Source organism: Amblyomma mixtum, chromosome 4 (assembly GCF_055824585.1).
Source record: "Amblyomma mixtum isolate Tamu chromosome 4, ASM5582458v1, whole genome shotgun sequence".
Classification (NCBI taxonomy): Eukaryota; Metazoa; Arthropoda; class Arachnida; order Ixodida; family Ixodidae; genus Amblyomma; species Amblyomma mixtum.
The window spans coordinates 33087694-33111726 of record NC_143015.1 but is presented as its reverse complement, the minus strand read 5'-3'; the positions used below and the strand labels follow the sequence as shown (position 1 = coordinate 33111726).

Sequence of the window (24033 nt, the reverse complement as noted above, 5' to 3'; positions counted from 1 at the left end):
GAAGGCTACAGTATTCGGCCGCAGCGACAGAACACAGGCGTTCGCGGACTAGCACAATTAGAACACGGAGAAAAGAATACCAGGCAAACACATCGTCCATAAACAAGAAAGAAGAAACCGGATCTCGTCACGTGACCGTAATAAAGTTCGCGAATAAATAATTACAACACCTGCTGCTTCTCTTAGGCCTGGGTATAGCCCTATAGTCCAAGCCTTCGGGAACTGCGCTATCGCTCGGAAGTTTAATGTGACTTGGCAGGTTTACTTGTTCCCGGGTGCAGTGCTTTGGAAGATCCTGACACCGCAGCGTGCACCATTTGAAACGGAAAAAGGAAAGAACAGAGTGATTATCAAGAAACATGCTGATGGCTTTGTGGGCCCTACTGGCCACCGCTGTGGCAAGCATCGTCGCCAGTGTCCAAGCGAGGGATTTCGACATCACCGGCGACATGCGGATGTCTGCTCTCTGCAGAGAATGTAAGCTCTCTCAAATACGACCCGGGCTTACTCGAGGAAAGAGACAACAAATTAGAACAACTAGAATTATTTACTTTTACTTACTTTTATTTATCTGTTTTACTAATTTAATTTCTAGACTCGATGATACTGGGAACTTCCTTCCGTGCAATGGCTGTGATACTGCCTTCCGTGCAATGGCTGGGTACACCTATTGCACCTGTGAATAACATCACTTATCTTGGAATAATTCTAGATGAGAACCTACACTGGAAGCCATACATTCAGGCGCTTTGTAAAAAGTTAGCTGCAGCATGCTTTGCACTCTACAAATGCCGAGATTATTTTGGTAATGACATACTCAGAATTATTTATTTCTCAATTTTTCAAAGCCAGTTATCATATTGCATTGAATCATGGGGCCACACCTACCGATCTTATTTGGAACCACTTAGGGTCTTGCAAAAAGGGCAATTCGATTCATTTCACATTCAGGATACAACGCCCACACTGCTCCTCTTTTTAAACAGATGGATATACTGCCACTACAATCATTACTTGAATACAGGACTGTCTTGACAATACACACATGCCTTACGGACAATTACCCGTTACACTCATCGCTATTCTGTATCCCACCACTATGCACTCGCAACGCCACTCATAGAAATTTCCTTCTTCCGAAAACAAAAAATGTCTACGGAGAAAGACGGATGGCCCATGTTGGTATTAAGCTGTGGAACAAGCTTCCAAGTGAACTCAAACATTGTAAAACTTTTCCTGTGTCACTGAAGAAATACTATAAACAATGAGTGAAGCCATCGTTTTTTATTTTCATGTATTTTTGTGTGTTTGTATGTCTTTGTAAAAGAGGCTTGGTGCTCTGAATATTGTTGCTCTATGTACCCATTTATGTCTTTCTAATTTCATGAGCTTTTATATGTATGTAATTAATTTTTGTTATGCCTGCAATTTTCTTTGAAACTGTATTGCATGGATCCCAACTAGCTTTCAGCTAGGGATCCAGATGTTTCACAAGCATGCCTTGTATGAATGTTGAGAAATAAAAATTGAATCAATCAATACAAGGCGCAAAAATTGAAGAACGAATACGGACAAAGGCGCCTTGTCCGTGTTCTTTCTTCCACTCTTGCGCCTTGTATCATCGAGTCATGCACTGACTCGCCCAACAATCGATTAATTTATAGGTAACATTATAGGTAACATTATAGCATTATAATTATAATAAATTTTGGCTGAAAATGCCGCCTTTCCTCGAGGAACCCACGCTTTAGGGACAAAGCGGTAAATACAAATGAACAAAGACGACACGCGCGATTGCGGCGAGCTAGCAGCAGAGTTAGCGGGCCTGCGCTGCACTACAGCACGCCAAAGAAGCAGCTTTACGTATTAACCCACAAACTAAGCGGGCAGAGTAGTGAGGAGTGTGGCACGAGAGTCTGGGGGAGTAGAGGAGGTAAAAATGCAGAACTTGATTTCGTGGTGTGCTATCATATGAACGCACCAACGGAACGGCGCGAAAGAAAAGGGACAGGAAGACAATGAGTGACCGGCACAGGGCCATTGCAATTCAACTGCGGCGTTCGTGAACCAACTGGCCCAACAATCTTCCCTTTTGTGATCAAATGAGCGCTACTGAACGAAAAAATCTTGGACGATACCTACTTACCATTAGATATGACGATGAGAGAGAGAGAGAGACTCTTTAATGAAGAGCAGAGAATTTAGCCGGCGTTTAAAATCACTGTGGCATTCAGGCTAATGAAAAAGCAGATGAAGCGGCCCGTAAGGGCCATCAACATCGGAGACACATTAGAACTTTTTTCACGAAATCTGATGCGTCCCAGATGGCTAAAAGTATTGTTTCCGAAGAAACGTATCGGCTTTGGAGTTTGCCGACACATCAGTACCAATTTCTTCACTCAATCGACCCACATCTCGGATCAAGACTCTCACCCAGAATTCCTCGACATCTGGAAACACTTTATCATCGCCTTCGTCTGAATGCTGCATATACAAACGGCTTACGATACCGTTTTAGACAAATGAACAGTCCGCACTGTGACAACTGTGCCGCGATAGAAACTGTGGAGCATATCTTGCTTGAGTGCCCTGCATATACTATCGAGCGTGCGTACTATGAACATTGCATGCAGAAGCTCTGCTCAGTGCCCCTAACAATGGACAAAGTTTTAGGTCCCTTAGCCTGCTTCAGGCAACAGAGACTTGCAATGAACTTTCTATTCACATATTTAAAAGACATTGGACATCTCGATAAGCTTTAAATTCACTTGCACGTTACCTTCCTGCATTCTTCATGCAGTGAACTTCGTCAGCCCATTTGACGGACTATGCACTCCATCACTCCATAGGTTACATCAATTCTCGCCATTGCATCCTTAGTACCCATTTCATGGCCGCATTTTATCTTCGTTTTTTTTTCACCTCTTCCACTCTGCTCTCCTTCTGACGATGAGATAGCTAAAAATCTCGTTTTGAGCTGCCGTGAACGACTTTGCCACACTGTAAACAAAAAGGAGTAAAAAAGGGAGTAAAGCTGTCCTCTACCCCACTCCCTTTTATGAAAGAGTGTGCGCAAGAGGACAGCTTACTACCTTTTTACTCCCACATTGGCGTATTCATGTTTAGAGTGCACCTGCCAACTGTGGGAGATGGCAGGATGCAGCTGGCTCTTCCGTGTACAAATATGATGACAAGGATTTGACACCGCCGGGTTTTCGTCCCAATGGGGTTCTAATGCTACGGCATAACACGGCTGCATCAACTGACAAGCTCAGCCCCCATCAGCTCTCTCGTGTCAAGCTGGCACCACCGATGTCGTGGGACGTTTAATGAAGTACTTTCTCTGCGATAGCATAAAAGCCGCATGTCCGCGTACCCACCGCCGGGGTCACACTTTGTCACCTGCAGGATAGCAAGTTGCACATTCGCGGGCGGCTCTTGCCACCTGCCAAGAACAGGGAAGAGCCACTTACGACCTGCCACGTTGGCAGGTGGAAAAGTGGAGAGTGGGAAGTCCTTCTCTCTCCTCTTCTAGAGTAGAGCATAGAGTTTCTTACTATTACCTAGAGGGAAAGCTGGCGGCGCTGCACTTCAGCCACCATGGACGCTCAAAGCATCAAGGGGCGGTGAGCTACTTGTTGCGGAACAGTCGTATTTTTTCGGGAACACCGAGTGGGACTACTAAGATGTTTCATTCCGAAAACGTTGTTCGTGTGTGCCCAGACTACTTTGGCGCGAACGCAGTGTGCAAAAGCCATAGTAGCGAAACCGCAACAACACACAACGCCAATTAAAGGTTTCTTTTTACCGAAATGCCATTATAAAACTTTTTAAAATGTTTAAGCAGCGATAATTTTTGAAAACATATTTTCTTTTAAACGTGCGCCTGTTAAGCACAAAACATTAGTTTTTGTAGTGTTCATTACTAGGCCAATAGGAGAGCGAGTCATCTCTTATTTTGGGCAAACTTTGCACTTAAATGCTTTTCTGCTCCTTTGTTGCAATTTACAGACAGGATATTGAATGTTAGGACATTATTGGTTATCGAACAGCGTTCATTTTTGCATTATCTTTTGGCCAAAAGTTGTAGTTCTGCAGTCGGTAGCTGCCCGGCCCATGATGCTTTGAGCGCCCGTGGTGGCTGAAGTGGTCTTCTTGAGGGGGCTCCAAGCAAACTCCCATAGAAGGGGCGCCAGCTTTCCCTCTAGGTAAGAGTAAGAAACTGTATGGAGTACAGGAAGGATAGATCACAATGTGGCTGCGACGGAAAGAACTTTGTCACCTTCCAAGTTTGGGACACGACAGAGCCAGCTGCAGCCTGCCACCTACCCCGGTTAGCAGGTGGAAAAGGGGGGAGAGAGAAATTCCTTTGTTCGCTTTTAGCGTATATGTGGTCGCGCATGGCAGCTCACAACGAGGTTCTTATGCGATCCCACTGTTACAGCTAATGACGATTAGGCGTCGTACAAGTTTTCTAGCAGCGTGATATGTCATGGTTCTAGGGAACAAAATCAGCCGACATCAGGGAGTGCCAGCTCTTTGAATGCCCGACTGATGTTAGCACTCATGCACTAGTCTTCTCGGTTGGCAGTATCAAGAGGCAGATTTTAGCGAATTTTCTTTTACTATTTTCGCTTACTATTTCGTTTGCCACTTTTAGTTTACTATTTTCGTTTACTATTTCGCTTACTATTTTCGTTTAATATTTCGTTCGCTAATTTCGTTTACTGTTTCGTTTATTATTTTGGTTTACTGCATATAAAAATGGTCTATAGACAGTCTATAGACTTCTTAAAAACTCTATTGCCATCCTATAGATATTTCCGTTTCTCTATTCAGTCTATAGACTGTCTGTAGACAAAAGTCTACTAAAAGTGCCTGGCCATAAATCTATCCAATGTCTATAGACTGTCTAGCAATTGTATTGCCTATAGACTGTTCTCTAGAATTTATCTATAGAGAGTCTATAGTCTTTATAGACCGAATCTTATAGACAGTATATCGACTATCTAAAAGAAATTTTTGTAAGGGCTAGAAGAGTAAAAAGTACTTTTCAAAATGGCCCATTATTGTTTTCAAGAGAATATATTTAATATTTTTACTGCATGAACGCCTGCCGATCTATGCCTTTTTTTCTTTTCGCGTATACGTTTCCTGACCCCGCTCATTCCTCACAAAAAAACTTTTCGACAGTCTATAGAGTGTCTATAGACTTCTGTGCATAAGGTATATAGGCTGTCTACAGACAAATCTTAGAGAACAGTCTATAGGCAATAGAAATGCCATAGACGGTCTATAGACAATCTATAGATTTATGGCCATGCACTTTTGTCTATACACTATGAATAGGCACAAAGCAATATCTACAGGAAGTCAACAGAGTCAATAAGAAGTCTACAGGCTGTCTATATACCATTTCTACAAGGGATAGCCGACACTGTTGTTCTGGATTGTTGATATCCATTTGCCGAACATAACCAAAGCCACCCGTTTTGCAGTTCTCGAGGCCGAAGACGCCTGCTGGCAAGTCCCTCGAAAGGATACCGATCTCGTGGCATCGAAGATTACCGAAAAGCTCATGGTGGGTCCGGATTTCAAATAAGAAAAAAAAGAGACAAAGGAGCGGTCTTACACGTAGAGCCGGCGAACCCAAATATCTTCCTGAGACCCTGCAGTTCGACATTTCCCCAATATACTGGACGACGAAATAGCACGCGCAGCGGCTATGTAAACATGTTGAACGCCGTGAAAAGCCCTTCCTCTCATATCTTTCAGACTTTGCGCTCCCGTCTACTGAGAATGGTCATATAGTCGGATAGCTTCCTCCTTCTTTAGCTGCACTATAAAAATGTGGCAGCCAGTGGGAGCACCTTTTACGGGGGTCAAAAAAAAAAAAGTAAGCGAATTCGCATGCATCGAACTTGCGGAAAACCGTTTACTAGCACTTATTAAAGCCCTTGCAAGAGTGCACCCACTACACATGAGCACACATTCGGGCGAAGGGGGGGCTACATTTTGCGTGTGAATCAATATTGTATCTTATAATTTCCTCCACATTATACATTTTCCATCAGACGGACAGAAAATGCATAGCTTAAATAGTGGTTTGAAACCGAAATTTTATCCTGACCGCGGCGGCCGCGTTTCGATGCAGGCAAAACGCAAGAGGTGCCCGTGTGCTGTGCGATGTAAGTGCACGTTAGAGAACCCCAGGTGGTGGAAATTGTTCCGGAGACCTCCACTACGGCACCTCTGTATTCTTTCACTCCCACCTTCCTCCCTTTGCCGCCGCGGTGGCTCAGTGGTTACGGTGCTCGGCTGCTGACCCAAAAGACGCGGCTTCGATCCCGGCCGCGGCGGCTGAATTTCTTTGGAGGCGAAATTCTAGAGGCCCGTGTGCTGTGCGATGTCAGTGCAAGTTAAAGAACCCCAGGTGGTCGAAATTTCCGGAGCCCTTCACTACGGCGTCCCTCATAGCCTGAGTCACTTTGGGACGTTAAACCCCATAAACCGACCAAACCTTCCTCCCTTCCCTTGCGGTGCGGTTCAGATGTCCGCCGAGATATGTGAGACAGATACTGCGCCGTTTCCTTTCCTCAAAAAACAACCATAACCATAAGCGTTGGAAAGAAACCGCCGATACAGTGACCCCTCCGGGCCTAAGGAGGTTACATGGTGCCGTGCTCGTTTGCATTCCCTTGTGAAACTCGATAACTCTAAGATTACATCGCCACTTTAGCATTCAAGTAATTTTTTCCTAATACGATGCGCTATAGTTGGTCATATTCGGCATAGGCGTAGTGCCTTCATCCCCACTCATTGTAGACGCACCTTCTTCTTGTTGCATATGCACGACGGCAGTTTCAGTATACCTGAACAAGAAACTAATCCGCTTATCTAATGTGCATAACAATGCCGATTAGATGTCACACATTCGAAAACACTGTTTTAGCCCCACAGAGAAAAAAAAAGCCCATAAATGACATAATTTCCGAGATATTGGAAAAATTCTTTTCAGTGTGTGGACTCCTTAAATTCCTAACACACGTAGTGCTTTCATTACATTCATCCGTATGCTCCTCTTCACCATGATAAAAGACATACCAGGTGTTTCCGAGAAGACTTTAAAAATTTTCAGAAATCAGCTTTCTGGGGAAAAAATATGGTTTCTGCGGCACAGTATTACCAGCGATGGCGAACACCGAAAAGCTGGGTAATTGTCGTTAGTATAATGCTGGTTAACTAATTTCTGATAACTAACTTTTTAACTATCACAGATAGGCAACAGGTTGCAATTATACATTTGTAGCAGGTCGCTAGTAATAGACATGTCAGTTTTTAGAATTCCGAAAACCCGATTATCTTCGACGCTGTGGCTCGGCAAAATTTGGCTGCATCGTGCGAAAATACACGCGCTTTCGAAAACATGCAGGGAAACCAACCCCTCCAGTCCACGTAAGTGGTCGAAAAAGCCAAATTTTGTCAAGCCACAGTGCCACTGCGCCATTTCCTTTCCCAGAAAATCAATTTGCCAATTTATTTACCTAACTCAACTACATAAAAAAGTTAATGATTAAAAATTATGAAGCAGTTGACTACTTAAGACGATTCCCTGGTTTTCTGGTGTCGACAAACACATTTTAAAAAAGACATTTTTACCTCAAAAAGCCTATTTGCGAAAATTTTTTGGAAGTGTTCACCGAAACACCAGGCATACCTATGTAAAGAGATATTCTTTTAAATATTGTGTATTTATGTACGTTGCCTTTTAGCCATATCGATTCTTCATGTTAGGCCGCCGCGGTGGCTCAGTGGTTATGGCGCTCGTCTGCTAACACGAAAGACGCGGGTTCGATGCCGGCCGCGGCGGTCGAATTTCGATGGAGGCGAAATTCTGGAGGCCCGTGTACTGTGCGATGTCAGTGCACGTTAAAGAACCCCAGGTGGTCGAAATTTCCGGAGCCCTTCACTACGGCATCCCTCATAGCCTGAGTCGCTTTGGGATGTTAAACCCTCATAAATAAAAAACTTTCAGTTTTAGTTTTGTTTTTGTACTCATCTGCGTTGTAATAATATATGCTTATGGATGTCTCTTTGCTTTCTGTGTACTATTCTTATGGATCAATGTCTTTATGAATTCCGCGTAAAATTGTCCACTGCTCTTAGTGAAAGAGTGAAAAGGGAGCGACTCTTCGTCGCACAACTGTGTTTGCCTTTTTGTGGCCTCCCCGGCAACTCTGGTGTTGCTTGAAATAAAACTTTGAAACCTTTGAAGGTTAGAATATTTCTTGTCCGCAAAAACAGAGCGGTAAAAATTGGCAGTGGCTTAGCTCGGCTATGCTAGGATATGCGTAGCGAAATATGCTAAGGCATAGCTTGGTTTTCAATCCTGCGACATGTTATCAGGCATGCGACACAGCTGGCGAAGCGAGCGGAGGCGAGCACAACGACGAGGCAAGCGGTGTGACGTCATACCAAACGGCGGAGGCGCCTCCGCGGCGAGGCGCTCGGTGTGACGTCATGCCAGATGGCGCGCCGAACGCGCGGTGCCGGTCAGATGCGGCGGTTGCTACGCAAGGGCTCAAGGTCGGTCTCTGTGCCTCCTCGGAGCACCGCCACAGTGAAATCGCAAGTTCGTGGCCAGTGTAGCTTTCGCTACAAAAGTCATCCCTGCACTCGTTAAATCACAGCGGCTGCGTCCAATTAGCGACCATGCCGCGTAGGCTTAGTGCTAGCAGCGCGATCGCGAAGGCTGTCGATCTTCCCTTATAAAGATAGTCTATAGAGGGACCAGAGACTTCTTACAGACTGTATTGCCTTTCTGACGATAATTCTTTTTGTCTATTCATAGTGTATAGACTATCTATAGAAAAAGTATTGTAAACATGTATGGTCATAAATCTATACATTGTCGATACACTGTCTAAAGCATTTGTATTGCCTGCAGACTGTTCTGAAGGATTTGTCTACAGATAGTCTAGACTTTATAGACAGAAGTCTACAGACAGTCTAAAGACTGTCTAAAAAATTTGTAAGCGTTCGGGAGACCGACTGCGATTTTCTTCAAATTATCGCGAGCAAATAAAATGACTGGTTAAGCTATTCCAACGGCAATCATCAGCACAGTAAGGCAGTGGCGATGTTAAATGCTTTCTAATCTTCTTTGCTGAAGCGTCTGTCTCCCTTTAGTTCCGAGAAAGACGACAAGACAGCGAAATCGCTCTTTTGCTAGACATTGAAACGAAAAAAAAATATTTTTTATCCAGATGAGGCGTGAGTTTCGGCGGAGGCTGTCAGAGTGCAACCATGCAAGTTTGTCGAGAAGAGACCTCCAAAATGTCTGCAGGAACGAGAAAACCGTGAGTACGGCACATGTTTCACGAAAACGCTGCACCGCTTACCATTTTTCGAATTGCCTAGCGCGACAGAGTGAACAGAAAGCTCGCGCTTTCTTTTGGCCCTTCAAGTCCAGCTTGTTTTCCACATCACTTTTTTAATGTGGGGCAAAATGCTGTTATGAACATATTCATGGCAACGGCCAAACCTTCCGATGCGCAGTAAAATTTTAAAGACCAGCATCAAAGAACTCGCGTCGCAGGAAATTCGGCGTCGTCGTCGTTGATCGTGAGCAAAAAATCCAGGAAAAAAAATTGGCAGTGGCTTAGCTCTGGTTAAACCTGGAGGATTGCGAAAACAACGAAGAGAGAGAGAGAGAGGCGATGGAGAGCGCGCGGCAGCGGCGGCTGCCCCGGCACGCTAGCTATGCGCCCCTACTGCGCATGCGCAACTGGCGAGTGCGGCGGCAGCAGTCACTGGCGAAGCGACGGCGCGCAGCGCAGTGCGCCGTGTGACGTCACTGCTTCTCGCGCATGCGCAGTATGGCCTTGCCTCGGCTCCGCGAAGTGGCTCGGCGACTCGCGTAGTGTTGCTTTCGCAACAAAACGTCAAGTGAAGTAACGCAAGAGGCAGGTGGGCAACATAGGTCACGTAACCTTGAGGCGTCATCAAAGCCTGCCCGCCGCATTGCGGGCAAACTGTGCGTAGTAGCACCTGGCCGTTATATCGCGTGTTGCGCAAATAAACGCACGCCGTAGAATGCTTCTCCTAGCTAAACGGGTGCATTGTTCAAGCTGAAATTTCGCACAGAAATGGCATTTGGTCGGCAGAATCGTTTCATGCTACATCTGTTTGGGTTACTTGCCTTAATCGATAAAAAAAGTCACATCTTTGCATCTTCAGCGGCGACAGCAAGGAAATCAATCTGTTCTGCCAGCAATCGCACTGGTGGCGTCATCTCGTTTGTTGGCCGTGAAGATTCAGCAAAGCAGGGGGTTCGGGAAGTTTCAAGACGTTCTTTCAACTGGTTTTTTAATGGTCACAGAAAACTTAGTTTGGCCAAACGGTTTTCAGCGAACTAAATTACGCTTCCTTTTCAGTTGCAAACAATCCTGAGGTGCTTCACACTTATGATCACAGAGAACACGGTAAGTTTCTATTTCATCAGCGCTGCTCTTTATGTAAGTGGGGGAAAGGGTTATTTAGCTCTGACATAAGCGCAGGAATACATACGCACTACAAAGGAAGGTTAGGCAGCACCACACAAAAATCGTTTTTTTCTAAACAAGCTATACTCTCCATTTCACAAGTCGTTTGCAGCACTGTGTGAGGTGCAGCCTTCTTGTCCTATCAGGGCTACAGGAACACAGCAAATAGTCTCAAATATTAAGGCAAAAGCCTTTATAGGCTAGTGGCTCGCCGGCGTGTGCGTCGCAGAAGTTGTGCCACCCTAGCTGTCAATCAAACTGATGACGTCAACAACTTGGCATAGCACGAAATCAATTGTCGCACCTTAGCTGTCAATTAATTAGAAACTGATGACGTCATTATCACGGCATAGCATGTCGTAACACGAAACTAATTATTTAAAGATAGTTAAACATAATTCAAAACAAATAATAAAAATGATTAATAAAAACTGATGACGTCATCGGCATTGCGTAGTGTGCCGTAACGCGAAATTATTAAAATTTCTAAAATAATTAAAAAAACGGGTGAAATCAAATGGTGCACTATGTCGCAACCGGATATGCACTGCGCATGCACATGACGTCACCTATGTCGTCATCACCACAGTCTATATATGAGCGCCCCTGGCAGCTGCAGGCGCATGCGCGTGACATCACCTAAAATGTCATCAGCGCAGTCACAGGGGCAGCAACAGAGGTAGAAATAACTTTCGCCTCATTGCACTTTGGTAAGAACAAAGCACTCCCCAGAATTTTTTTTCCTTTTTTGATCACTATTGTGATCAGGCTGGCGTTTTGAGAGTACAGTGAGCGTTTCATTCCCCAATAACATGACAGAGAAAGTCCGTAAGAACGCACCCCCGCCGAGAAATGTTGTAAAGTGCTGAGCCGCCATTCCTAAACATGGCGTACATCTAAAGCAGGCCGAGACTCCTGCGCTATAGTGCCTAGAATATACTGGCTAGTGTGCTGAGCGCGGGTGGCGCGGTGGCTCCCGAGTTGATGCCTGCCGCGGCAGCCGCATAGCGGCGCTGTGGTGCGAGAGGGTGTAGGGTGAGCGCGCGCGTCGGGGCGAGCCGGTTTCTCGCACGCGTCGCGCCGCTGAGGGTTTGAAAAAGCTAACCAAACCAAACGCTAACCAAATGTAAGCACACGCGAGCGTAAGCGGTTGATGGAATTCAAACTAAAAAAAAAACACGTTTCACAAAACACACAATTCGGTTTAATAGAATGAATGCAGCATGTTTAATCAAAAGGGAAGTGCGAGTGGGGGTAATGCTTTTTGACCAACAGAAAGTACGAAAAAGCGCGTATTCAATTGTAGTGGCAACAGATAGGCACTGTCACAGATAGACACTGTGTAGGCTTCACCTACACAAATTAACTTTGAGTGTGATAGAGTAGCACATTTTATATTTGCCAGAGCGGCAGGATATCAAACTTACAGCTTTTGATTATATTAGTACGGAAACAGATAAAACACTACGCTACTATGGATCTATTGCCGCCTATAATTTATATAAATTTTAAAATTTCCAAGTAAAGAGAACTTGTTACGATTACGGCTGAACGTGTCCATGCTTTTGGTCTTTTCGCTTAAAACCTCAAAAACTTTCGTGTTCAGACCAAAGCCACCCTTAAATCGTTGCAGATATTTTTGCAAGCATTTTAGCCCAGGCAAAATTATAATGCTCTGCTTCCGAAGGTGCTCGTAGAGCCTTGGGCTCCACATCCTCATTAGCAAACATTCCACAATCCAGGCATCTTCATAAGGCATGCCTCTCAGAGACTCTCGTCTTGCGGCCAGGAAAGCTCTCACAGCTAACTGCTGCTTCTTCAGGAGTGACTGTATTTTTGTCTCGAGTGCTTCTTTGCTCAGTGCATTGTTTTGCTCCTTCATTTGTGTCACATGCTGCTGAGCATTGGCCACGCATTTCTTTGTCTTTCTCAAAGCACGAGAAATTTTTTTTTGTCACTGCAAGCATCTTTCGTCTTTTTTCTTCTGTACATGTTGTCCTGCGAGAGCTTCCGTAAATATTTGCAGTGCAAGCATGACTCTCCTTTTCCATCGGTGGTCAGCAAGCATTTCTCTGTAAAGTACATATACTTCTGTATGAAGTGTGCTTGCCTGCAACAGGAATCATGCCACATCCATTACAGAGGCCACGCAGAGCCATTTCTTTGATTAATGTCTCTGCCTCATGGCGCGCTGTAAGCACGCGCTTTTCCTTTTCTCTTCCTCGGAAGTAAATTGTGGCAATTACAGAACCGTGCTCACTCAAAGGCTTTCCAAAAGTCACCATTCTTTCGATGAATAGTTTCGAGAAGTCACCAGCTTCGGTCTCGCAACAGGCATAAGTTAAAGCGCCATTTGACGCAGCAGGCAACTTCATCCATGTCATCGGAATCAGAAGTCCATCGAACGGGTGCCGAACATCACTTGGGCACGGACACTGCAGTATCGCTTCGCTATCACACACCGGTCCTGTAGCAATGTCTGACTGCTCGGAATCGGAACGCTTCTGGAGTTCCTCTGATGCACCTCCACGAGCGACGCAATGAGAGTCAAACCGCGTATGATATCACCGTCGACTGCAGAGCACAACTCGGGATCCACCAGCTCGACATTTCGCTTCCGTTGTTTAGGTGCTGGTCCTTAGTCGGAAATGTTTCGTACCTTCCTTTTCACCGTCTTTTTAGGTACAAGATGAGGTGGATAATTTTCGACTACTGTAGGGACAGCATCGGGCTTCAGACGTGGCTTAATTCGGGCGAGTTCATTCACAACGCCGTTCACCGTAATCTTAAAAGATCTTTCGATGCATTCGTTCTCGAAATGTTTTTCGCATCCGACAGCCTTCGGTATCAGCCTTCTGTCTGCCCTCTTGATCTTATTCGCCCATTCAGCAAGCCGTGCTGGGTCCGCCGGTGCAGTGAACAAAGACGCCTTTTCTTCGTTAGACCGATAACCGCTTCGACACAACGGAACAAAACACGTCCTCTCTTTGCATTGCCGCTTAGCCTTTAACATTTCAGGATGTTTTTGCTCACGTTTAGCGTCTTCCAGCTTCGCAATCCAAGAGATGATGCCTGTCAAACATTGATTTCACACGAGCAATCGCGCGAGGCAGCGGTATCGGCGCGACAGCAGACGACAGGAGTCCGGCGGCTTTCGCGCACGATGGATGGATGGATGGATAGGAGCGCCCCCTTTGAAACGGGGTGGTGGCAATTGCCACCATGCTCAGCTTTTCTTTATTTATTATTTTTTTGTTTACTGTGTTGGCAATTCTCATAAAGATTCTCCATCAACTTTGCCTACGGTTTCCTACTATTCTAACCTTATGCCACATCTCTGCTTTTCAGCCACCAATCCTCCAACCGCTTTTTGCTGACTTCCACTGCAGATTTATTTACATGACCATTGTTATCTTTAAACCCTAGGGCCTCAGAAAGAGTGACTGTGCCTGCATCGACATCCGGATGGATACCATCACATTTGATTATGAGGTGTTCAATTGTTTCCACAGATCTACCACACACTGCACATGTGTCATCTTCTTCGTTAAATTTCTTTTTGTAGCTGCGCGTTCTAAGACACCCTGATCTAGCTTCAAAGAGTAGGGCACTGCCTCTTGAGTTATCATAGAAAAATTCTTTCCTGATCTGCCTTTTCCAGAATCGATATAGTTCTACACTATGTTTCTTTTCCATTGAATTCATCCAATTTTTAACTTCCGCGTTTTTAACCTGTCGTTTAATGCTCTTTCTTTCTCCGTCCTCATGACCGGCATACTTACTGGTTAGTTTTCTAGTTCTTTTCCGCCACTGTGAGTCAACGTTCTTTCTGTATAAATATTTAAATACCTTAGCTGCCCATCTGTTATCGTCCAATTTCCTCAGGCGTTCTTCATATAGTATTTTACTCTTAGCTTCCCGTGCCTCGAACGATGCCCAGCCCATATCCCCTTGTACTGCCTCGTTTGTGGTTTTGCCGTGGGCACCTAGTGCTAGTCTTCCAACAGCTCTCTGATTTACGTCTAATCTCGACTGAACTTCTGCCCTTAAGCACAGAACCGCATTGCCGAAAGTAAGTCCCGGCACCATTATTCCTTTCCAAATACCTCTTAGTACTTCATATTTGTTGTACCCCCATAATGCCCTATGTTTCATTATCCCGGCGTCTCTTCGTCCTTTTGCCCTAAGAGCCTGTTCATGCTTTTCCGTGTATATCTTCCCTTCGTTTAGCCATATCCCGAGGTATTTGTATTCGGCCACTTTGGGTATTTCGTGGCCTTGTATTGTAAGCACCTGATCAGTTGTATCGTTAAAAATCATCACACCTGATTTAGTTGCGCTAAAACTGAATCCTAGAGCGTCTCCTTCGTCTCCACAGCAATTAACCAAAGTTTGTAAATCTTCCTGGCTATCTGCTAACAGTACAATATCGTCCGCATACATTAAACCCGGGAGTCGCTGCTCAACTACATTTCCGCCTAATCTGTACGATAGATTATAACCCAGATTACTTTCTTCTAGCCTTCTTTCCATATTTATCACGTAAAGCATGAACAGCAGCGGTGATAGAGGGCAACCTTGCCTTAATCCTTTGTGCACCCCTACAGTTGTGGTACTTTTTTTCCCTTCCCATGTAATTTCAACTTCATTATCTCGGTAGATTTCCTGTAGAAAATCAATTACCTCATCACCAATACCTAAATCTTTCAATATGCTCCACAGGAGTTCCCTGTTCACGTTATCGTATGCACCGCTTATATCTAGAAAGGCTATAAACAGAGGTCTATTTTCCGCCTTAGCTATTTCTATGCATTGGGTAAGCACGAACAGGCTATCATCTAACCGCCTACCCCTTCTGAACCCATTCTGAAGTTCTCCGAGTATCCTATTCCCTTCTACCCATGACTGCATTTTTAATTTCACCGCCTGCATTGCCAGCCTGTACATAACAGATGTTATCGTAATCGGGCGGAAAGATTTTATGTTCATCTTATCTCCTTTCCCTTTATAAATCAAATTCATTTTACTCTGTCTCCAGCTGTGCGGAATTTGCTGATTTGTTATGACTGCCTCCAATGCTTTTATCAGCGCGTCCTTGCTTCTTGGGCCAAGTTCATTAATCAGCTTAATTGGAATTTCGTCTATCCCTGCGGATGTGGTTTTAGGAATATTCGCTTCCGCCTTTTCCCAGTTAAGACTAGTCAGTTCTAAGCTGTTCTCTTTTGTGCTGTCCTGTGTTGCCGCCTCACTTGGGGAGATTACCCCATTGGCGTCGCTAAAAGACGCAGCTATAAATGACGTAATGTAGTCCACAGCATCGTCTCCCTCCAAACATTTTCCCTCAGCATCTATAATCTGTTCCTGCTTTCTTTGATTTGTTTTTCCCAACCAGCTTATATGGTTCCAGAATTTTCTTGGCCCCCCTTTATTTGCCTCGCGAACTTCAGCCAGCCATTTATCAGAGGACTGCTTTATTTTAGCCTGGACTAGGACCTGAACTTGCTGTTTCTTTTGTCGATAAGATTCCCATTTTTTTCCTATTTCCTCTACAGATAACTGCGCCCTCTTTGCTTCTCTGTGTTCCCTTGAAGCCACCCGTCGTTGTTCGATGGCCTCCTTAATTTCCATATTCCACCAGCTTCGTGGCTTCCTCTTTCCTCTCCAGCGGTTAACTCCTTTCACTTGTTTCATTTTTGTAGCGATGAGCAGTTCCAACTGATTATAATCCCAATTTTCCATGTGGCGTTTCTCAATTATTTCTTCTATATCGGCTGATATTAGCGCTATTTGTTCATCATTTAATTTTGCGTTGTCTTTTGGACTTCGTTGCATTTCTCTTTTGACTAGGGCTCCCAACTGTAGACTAATACGTTTATGATCACTTCCTAGGCTGTCCTTCCCCTCTTCGTCTATTTCCATTATTGCGAGCTTGCTATAGATGCCCTGCGACATTAGACAGTAGTCAATGGTTGTTTGCCTGTTACGGGATTCCCACGTGATTTGTCCCTCACATTTAGTTTCTCTATTGACAATAACTAAGTTGTGCCGCTCACACAAGTCTAGCATTAACTTCCCGTTACAATCTGTGTATCCATCCAGATCCTCGATGTGGCCGTTCATGTCTCCAAGCAAAATAATATCGACACCGTCTCCAATCTGCTTTATATCGTCATTGAGGCACTTAACTAGATCCTTGTTTTCTTGCCTGCATTTGTCCCCGGTCCCTAAATAAACTACCCCTAGCCATGTCCTTTTGCCAGCAATTGTACCTGATACCCAGACATGTTCTTTGCAAGTTGATTTTATTCTTTGCCAATTTGTTCCTTGATGTATCAGCATACCTACTCCTCCTCCCTTCTTCTCCGTTGTTGTTCTGTTGCACCCTTCCCAGACATAGCCATCGATGAAAGGTGGATCTTCTAGATCCCTCAGATGTGTCTCGCATAGAGCGTACACACCTACTGCTTCGTCCTTTAACTGCTGTTCTATTTCTAGCCATTTCGCTCTCTTTCTACCCCCTTGCATGTTTATGTAACTGATCCTGGCGTTAAATTTCTTTTTCGTAGTTTTCTTTCTGGGCCTCCTAGTGGCCATTTTGTTGGGATCAGCCGCCATTGTTACATTTACATCGCTTCTACCTACACCTACGCCCTGAGCACCCTCCCGACCGGCAGCGCCCCTTGCGGCCTCTCCGCGCAGGCATCGCGGCGGGGGCCTCGCCCTCCCGTACGAAACGCGCGCGCTGCGCACACTAGCCAGTATATTCTAGGCGCGCCGCAGCTGGACGCTGGTGCTCTTTCCTCCCAAGGGATGGAGCCACAAGTCGCGGGGTGACGGAAGCGGGGAACACATTTATGCAAAGCGCGCCGTACTGATAGGCTCAGACAGCCGCAAAAACCACACACGGTAAAACAAACTAACAAATGTCAGATGGAGTACAGAGTATTCGTTGTAGAGAAAGAATTCGTCGCGTGCCGTCCTCCCGAACTAGGGAAAAGCACGGCTAGAAGGTAATCTCTCCACCAGCGAAGCTAACCGAAACTTTCTCTGACATACTTCTTACAGAGCGTGAAGACATACTTACGCTAAACACGAATTACGCAATATGGTAGCCACGGGGCAACCACTGGTCGAGGGGGACACCGCTGCGGCTACCCTGCTTTTTTGCTTTCCGGCTTTAAGTGTGGGCATGTTCGCGCAGGTTGCGACAAATGCATATGCTCCCAACCAAAACAACAAAAAAACGTACCAAAACAAGCACCAAAACAACAAAAAACGTCCTTGCTGCAAATAAAATAAATTTATCATTGTCACAAGTCAGTTTTCATGCAATATCTTTAGATTTCACACGATCTGTGAGCTATAAAAAATTATGAGTGGTCGTAGATTATTTGCTGTATGCATTTTGCGCCCTGAAGCAAGTTTTACATCCCTATGCAAAGCGAAAAATTTCCTCACTACCGCCCGTCTTGCTAGTAGCCGACAGGATTTCAGGGCAAAAAGCTCTCAACATGCCACTCTGGCTGCCCGCGTTGTTGCATCACTCGATATTTAGAATGTCTCGCTGCTGTATAAAATTAAGAAAAAAAATGATTTCCCGTGTTTTGGAGATCAAGAACCTCACTACTCTCTGCGTTTTCAAAAGCAAATATTGGCATACGAAGGCGCTTTCAGGTGCGTTCCAGCAAAATTGCACTCTGGTGCGCAAGAACTATAAATAGAAACAAACATGGGCAGCGTTTAGTGCAGCCTAAGCATTTCGACGAAATTATGAAATCTGCTATTTTTGTGAGTACAGCAGGCGCTGCTTCATTTGTTCTTCATTGGCGGGCGGAATTTCTAGCTCATTTCTGCGCTGCAGGCTACCACGCCACTTACTAGGCCAGAATTTCGGTGACTGCGCCTAATACCGAGCAACGGCCCTTCAATGGCAAATTAAGTTCACACAACTTCAAGGGTAACATACATAACAGCTGTATCTTATAGGCACTCATTTAAGGGGCAGAAATGTGGAGGCTAACAAAGAAGGTTCAGCTCAAGTTAAGGACAACGCAGCGAGCTATGGGAACAAAAATGATAGGTGTAACGTTAAGAGATCGGAAGAGGGCGGAGTGGGTGAGGGAACAAACGCGGGTTAATGACATCCTAGTCGATATCAAGAGGAAGAAGTGGGCTTGGGCAGGGCATGTATTGCGAAGGCAAGATAACTGCTGGCTCTTAAGGGTATACGGAGTGGATTCCAATAAAGGCAAGCGTAGCAGGGGGCGGCAGAAAATTAGGCGGGCAGATGAGATTAAGAAGTGTGCGGGGATACAGTGGCCGCAACTGGCGAAGGACAGGGCTGATTGGAGAGACATGGGAGAGGCCTTTGCCCTGCAGTGGGCGTAGTCAGGCTGATGAAGATGATGATGATGATGTTGATGATGATGATAACTCGCGTTTGCTTGCAGAAAGACAACTTCAAGATGTACCTGTATCTTTTCGGCTCGGATTATGAAGTGAGTTTTACTCCTTCTCTTTTTCTCGTGCAGAATGTCCACGCGTACTTAAGCGACTGCGCCAGCTTCTTTTCACAATTTGTTTGAAAACAAGAGGCGGGGAAAGTGCCTTAGAAAGTCTGTTAAGGCTTGCTCGGTCTGGCCCTATGGTGCTGATATCCGACACGCGAGCGGACGAGCTTTCACGATGCGTTGACTTCATTCTAGGCAGCACTTGACATGCGGGTGATGATGCTGATACGGCCGTTACCCTTTGTAGCGGGGGATCTCAGAGTTCTGAATCAGGCCAAGATAAAAAAAATACACGCACTAAAAAGAAGAAAGTAGGAAAAGGCTCTATGCCAAATGCTATGCATTGACCAAATAGTCAAAAAAAAAAAAGGAGGAAGAGTCTCTGACCGGCCGTGAGCCCTTATCATAGAGTTTCTTACTATTACCTAGAGGGAAAGCTGGCAGCCCGTCTATGGGAGTTTGCATGGCGACCCCTCGAGACCCCTTCAGCCACCATGGGCGCTCAAAGCATCATGGGGCGGTGAGCTACTTGTTGCGGAACTGCAACTTTTGACCAAAAAATAATCAAGAAATAAAGCTGTTTGATAACTACAAACGTACTAACATTGAAAATCTTGTCTAATGATTGCAACAAACGAGCAGAAAAGCATTTAAGTGCAAAATTTGCCCAAAATTAGAGACGACTCGCTCTCCTATTGGCCTAGTAATGAACACTATAAAAACTAATATTTCGTACTTAACAGGCGCACTTTTAAAAGTAAATATGTTTTCAAAAAAGATGTTGTTGCTTAAATACTATAAGAGGTTTTTTAATGGCATTTCGGAAGAGTGAAACCTTTTGTTGGCGTCGTGTGTCGTCGCGTTTTCGCTACTATGGGATTTGCCCACTGCGTTCGCGCGAAAGTCGTCTGCGCACACACGAACAGCGTTTTCGGAATGAAAAATTTTAGTAGTGCCGCTCCATGTTCCCGAAAAATTACGACTGTGCCGCAACAAGTAGCTCACCGCCCCATGATGCTTTGGGCGTCCATGGTGGCTGAAGTGCAATGCCGCCAGCTTTCCCTCTAGGTAATAGTAAGAAACTCTATGGCCCTTATGATAATAATGGCGATGGTGATGGAGCCTTCGCCAATACATGTGGGATAGTAGGAGAAAGAGAGAAAGGAATTTTAAGGCGGAAGCCTTTAATGCCTCATCGTTGTAAGCAGGAGCTGTCCACACAAATTTCACGCTTTTCAAATGGTCGAAACGGTCGTGACGTCACAGTGCGCGAATTTCAAAAGGGGCCAATTGTACTTTGGCTGGTAACCATGCAACCAATTAAATGAATCGTATAGCGATGCTCCAAGCAAGTGAGACTGAGTTTAGTTAATTGCTTAATTACCAAATTAGCCTAATTAACCACTCTAGTTAGCCGAGATAAATAAACAAAACCGAGTAGGAAATTGGTCGAGCTCGAGAATCGAACCCTGGTCTCCGGAGTGCGAGACGAGCATGCTAACCACTCCGCCATGCCAGCTCGATGGTTTGGAATGAACAAACGCGTGTCTAGTGAATGCGGTGTCTTCGTTCACTCCCTTCCCTTCCATTCACCTTCCTCCCTTCCCGTTACGGCGAGGTTGAGGTGTCCACCGAGAAATGAGAGACAGATACACTTCCTTTCCTCAAAAACCAATTCACCGACGAGCAAGGCGTAGAACCGAACCGGCGATGGCGTTCTGTGGACTCCCTGGCAGCTTTGCAAGGCGCTGTCGCGTATCACTCTTTTAGAGGCGAAGCTTAAGGTCTTAACCACACATCAGTGACACAAGCAGCTACACCGGGCTTAAGGCTTTCGCCTTACCGCACCTTAGGTCAACAAAGTGCCCCCTGAATTTTTAATGAGAGGAAAAGGTGGAGAGGTCGGCCGGTGGTAAGGGATAGTAGGGTCCCAGCGACAGCCTTACGGTATGAAGCGTGCAGAGCCTATATGAATGAACCGTGTGCTTTGGATTCCACCGTGTAGCCATGGCTGCGAATTAGTGTCCCCACTTCACTAGCATGTCCCCTGCGTAATCGGTCAACATTTACGCGGTCAGCCGGATGCATCGTACGCGTTTGCCGCTAGGAAAAGAGCAGATACTTTTCGAACTACCAACGCAGTACAGTGATAGCAACGTATCTGGACAACCCAAGTACTGTCGCGATAGAAAGAAATGCGAACAGTGCGGCGCCGACGCGCTCCAGTGTTGGAATTTATTTTCGTCACGCTCATACTTGGCTCGTAACACAAATACGCTTGAGACACCCATGATATAATAATGTACCACTCTAGCGTCTGTTTGTTACCACACAGGAATACAACCGCATTGAAGAAAAATTCAAACTGCGCAGCGCGTAGGCGCCGCGCTGTTCGCATTTCTTTCTATCGCCCCTGTACCTAGAGGTAAGGAATAAGGCAAGCCTTATAGACAATAGACAAGGAGTTCTCGACAGTTGTTATTTTTTTCATTGCGCTATGCACGGAGACGCGGTCGCCGCGGTACACTCTAAAATCGAATACGCCTATATGGGAGTGAAAAGGAAATAAGCTGTTCCCTAGCACACTCTCTGTTGGGAGCAGGATATGCTGCCTGAATTCCAGAGTAGATTTCGATCACTAAATATACGGAATGCCTACCCTTGGCAACAGAGGTATATTCCCACTGCAAAGCTTAGTAACTTGACGCAGATAGCAATCGGAGGAGGCTTTCAAACGCGGCACCGGAGGTCCTGAGGTCAGAAAACAAAGGAGGTTGAAACCTCGGTTAAAATCTTCGTAACTGATGTTTCGCATGCTTGATGAGGGAATTTGTTTCTGTTTTCATCCATAAGTATTCCGTATTTTTAGGGATGAGATCTACCCCATGGCTTGAGCAGACTACCCTGCTCCGTAAAGGGAGTGCGTAAGAGAACAGATTACACCCTTTTGACTCCTTTCGTGTTTATAGTGTAAATCATTCAACTATGAACCTCGTGCTCGGCACCGCAATGCTTCAGCCGCTAAGGCAACGTGACGGATATCGCTTGTTCTTATCTTCTGCGCCTGCACTCGCCGACGTGCCCTTATGAAAATGGTCTATAGACGGTCTATAGACTTTTTATTGACTCTATTGTCATCCTATAGATATTTATTTTCGTCTATTCATAGTCTATGGACTGTCTATAGGGAAAAGTCTATTAAAAGTGTATGGCCATAAATATCTATAGATTGCCTGTGGACTGCCTATAGCATTTGTATTCCCTATAGACCGCTCTCTAGGATTTGTCTATAGAGAGTCATAGATTTTATAGACAGAAGTCTACGCACAGTCTATAGACTGTCTAAAAAACTATTTGTAAGGGTGGTACGTCCTTATCACCTGCACATGATACTCTTCCGCTTCTTATCTTTCAGAAATGCTTTCTCAAGAGGTTTGCATCCATGCAAGGAAGGGGACGCGATTAAAACACTGGATTTGAAGCTCGCTGCACAAAGCGAAACTTTGGGAGAACCGAATTCATGCAAATCGCGAATTTCGCGCAATAAAAAAAAATGTGCATAAAAGAAAAGAGAAGGGAGCAATAAATGAATGACGGAAACGCCAAACTCTTCTCCACAGAATGAGACTTTTGCTGGGAGAGACATTCGCAGAATTTGCGTTCTAGCCTGGTCGAACAAATGACATCGGCAAATAAGAGGGGGGTACTGCGCACGAAAAGACACGGACAAGCGCAGTGTTGTGTTACCTTCTTGTCCGTGTCTTTTTGTGCGCAGTAGCCCCCTCTTATTTAGCATGATTGACCGACTAGCCCAACAACTACGCTCTTAAACATCGGCAGGTGTGGGCCCTCCCACGTTTTACTCGGGGCATTCTCAACAGAGCCCCCCTGCTCGCCCCACCACGACTTGGGATATGGGTCTCTAGGCCGAAAATGACGCATTCCCACTTTCCTCCATTCTCACTAGACGGCATTATTACCTGGATCTCACTCAGTCGGTAGGGGTGAGGTATTTACTTTTCAGCCTGTGGTGTTACTGGTGTACTGCATCAACAGGGGACGAAGGGCGCACTGGAACTCCGGCAAGCTTCTCAGACGCAACTATTGCTCGAATGATTTTACGCAACAGCGTACACAGCTCTTTCGGTCGAAAAGCCGTCGGCGTCGTAGTAGTTGTGAGCACCGCGCGTCGGAAAAAATCGTATCATGCCAACCGCTTGCTGCAGAATGTTCCAGATGGTGTTATACGATTGAGCGTTTCGGCAGCATAAACTGACTAGTGCAGTTAGAGCCTAGCACACGGCAGAGATTCGAACTAGCGACCTATAATCAGGGGGAACCGGCGACATATAATCGGGGTGCGCGGTTTGGGTGTACATCAAGACAAATGAGACTGTTCTTGAGTCATTTACTTTCCTAAAAAAAAAAAAACAATTTTCGATCCGTCCAACGGGCAAGGGGACTTGCCGAACGGGCGATGGCGTTCCGTGGTCTCCCCGGCAGCCCTGCAAGACGTTGTCCCGTTCTACACTTAAAGGCGAAGCTTAAGCGACCTCCAAATTTATTTTCTCGTTCCCTTTTTCCGAATGCACTCGTGGTTGTGTGCCATGTAACATGGATGAGGTTTTGTGACAGATGAATATAACAAAAACCTGCGTCGGACGATATCCGAGCGTATAGAGAGGATTCAAACCTGCATAAAAGCTGAGACCACGGTTGATAAATTCAGAAATGAAAAGTTTCGCAAACACGACCCACATGCGACTCTTATCCGCGAAGCATTTAACAGCCGCTAAGACCATGCGCGCCGGAAAGGAGCTGACCAAATGATTTAACAGCTGGACGACCTGTCTTAGATTTGTTAAACTGAAGAAGTCCGGCACTCTTTAGACCTCTACCAGGCGCGGATATGTTCAGCTGTAAAGCCACACAGCTGTTCTCGCAAACGGCACAGGGATCGACAGGCAATTGAAATGCTG

General features: G+C 45.4%; 2 protein-coding genes across 8 annotated transcripts in view; one reads left to right on the top strand and one right to left on the bottom strand.

Moving 5' to 3' along the window:
• The window catches only part of sick (sickie), a 973111-nt gene that overhangs the window by 405923 nt on the left and 543155 nt on the right, over nt 1-24033 (bottom strand). The gene's annotated exons all lie outside the window — the stretch shown is intronic.
• Nucleotides 366-22980, top strand: LOC149346089 (uncharacterized). Its single transcript, XM_089586001.1, has 6 exons — nt 366-477; nt 5499-5581; nt 9267-9359; nt 10437-10484; nt 18995-19042; nt 22936-22980. The coding sequence occupies exons 1-6, from the start codon at nt 366-368 to the stop codon at nt 22978-22980; spliced, it is 429 nt and encodes a 142-aa protein (XP_089442127.1).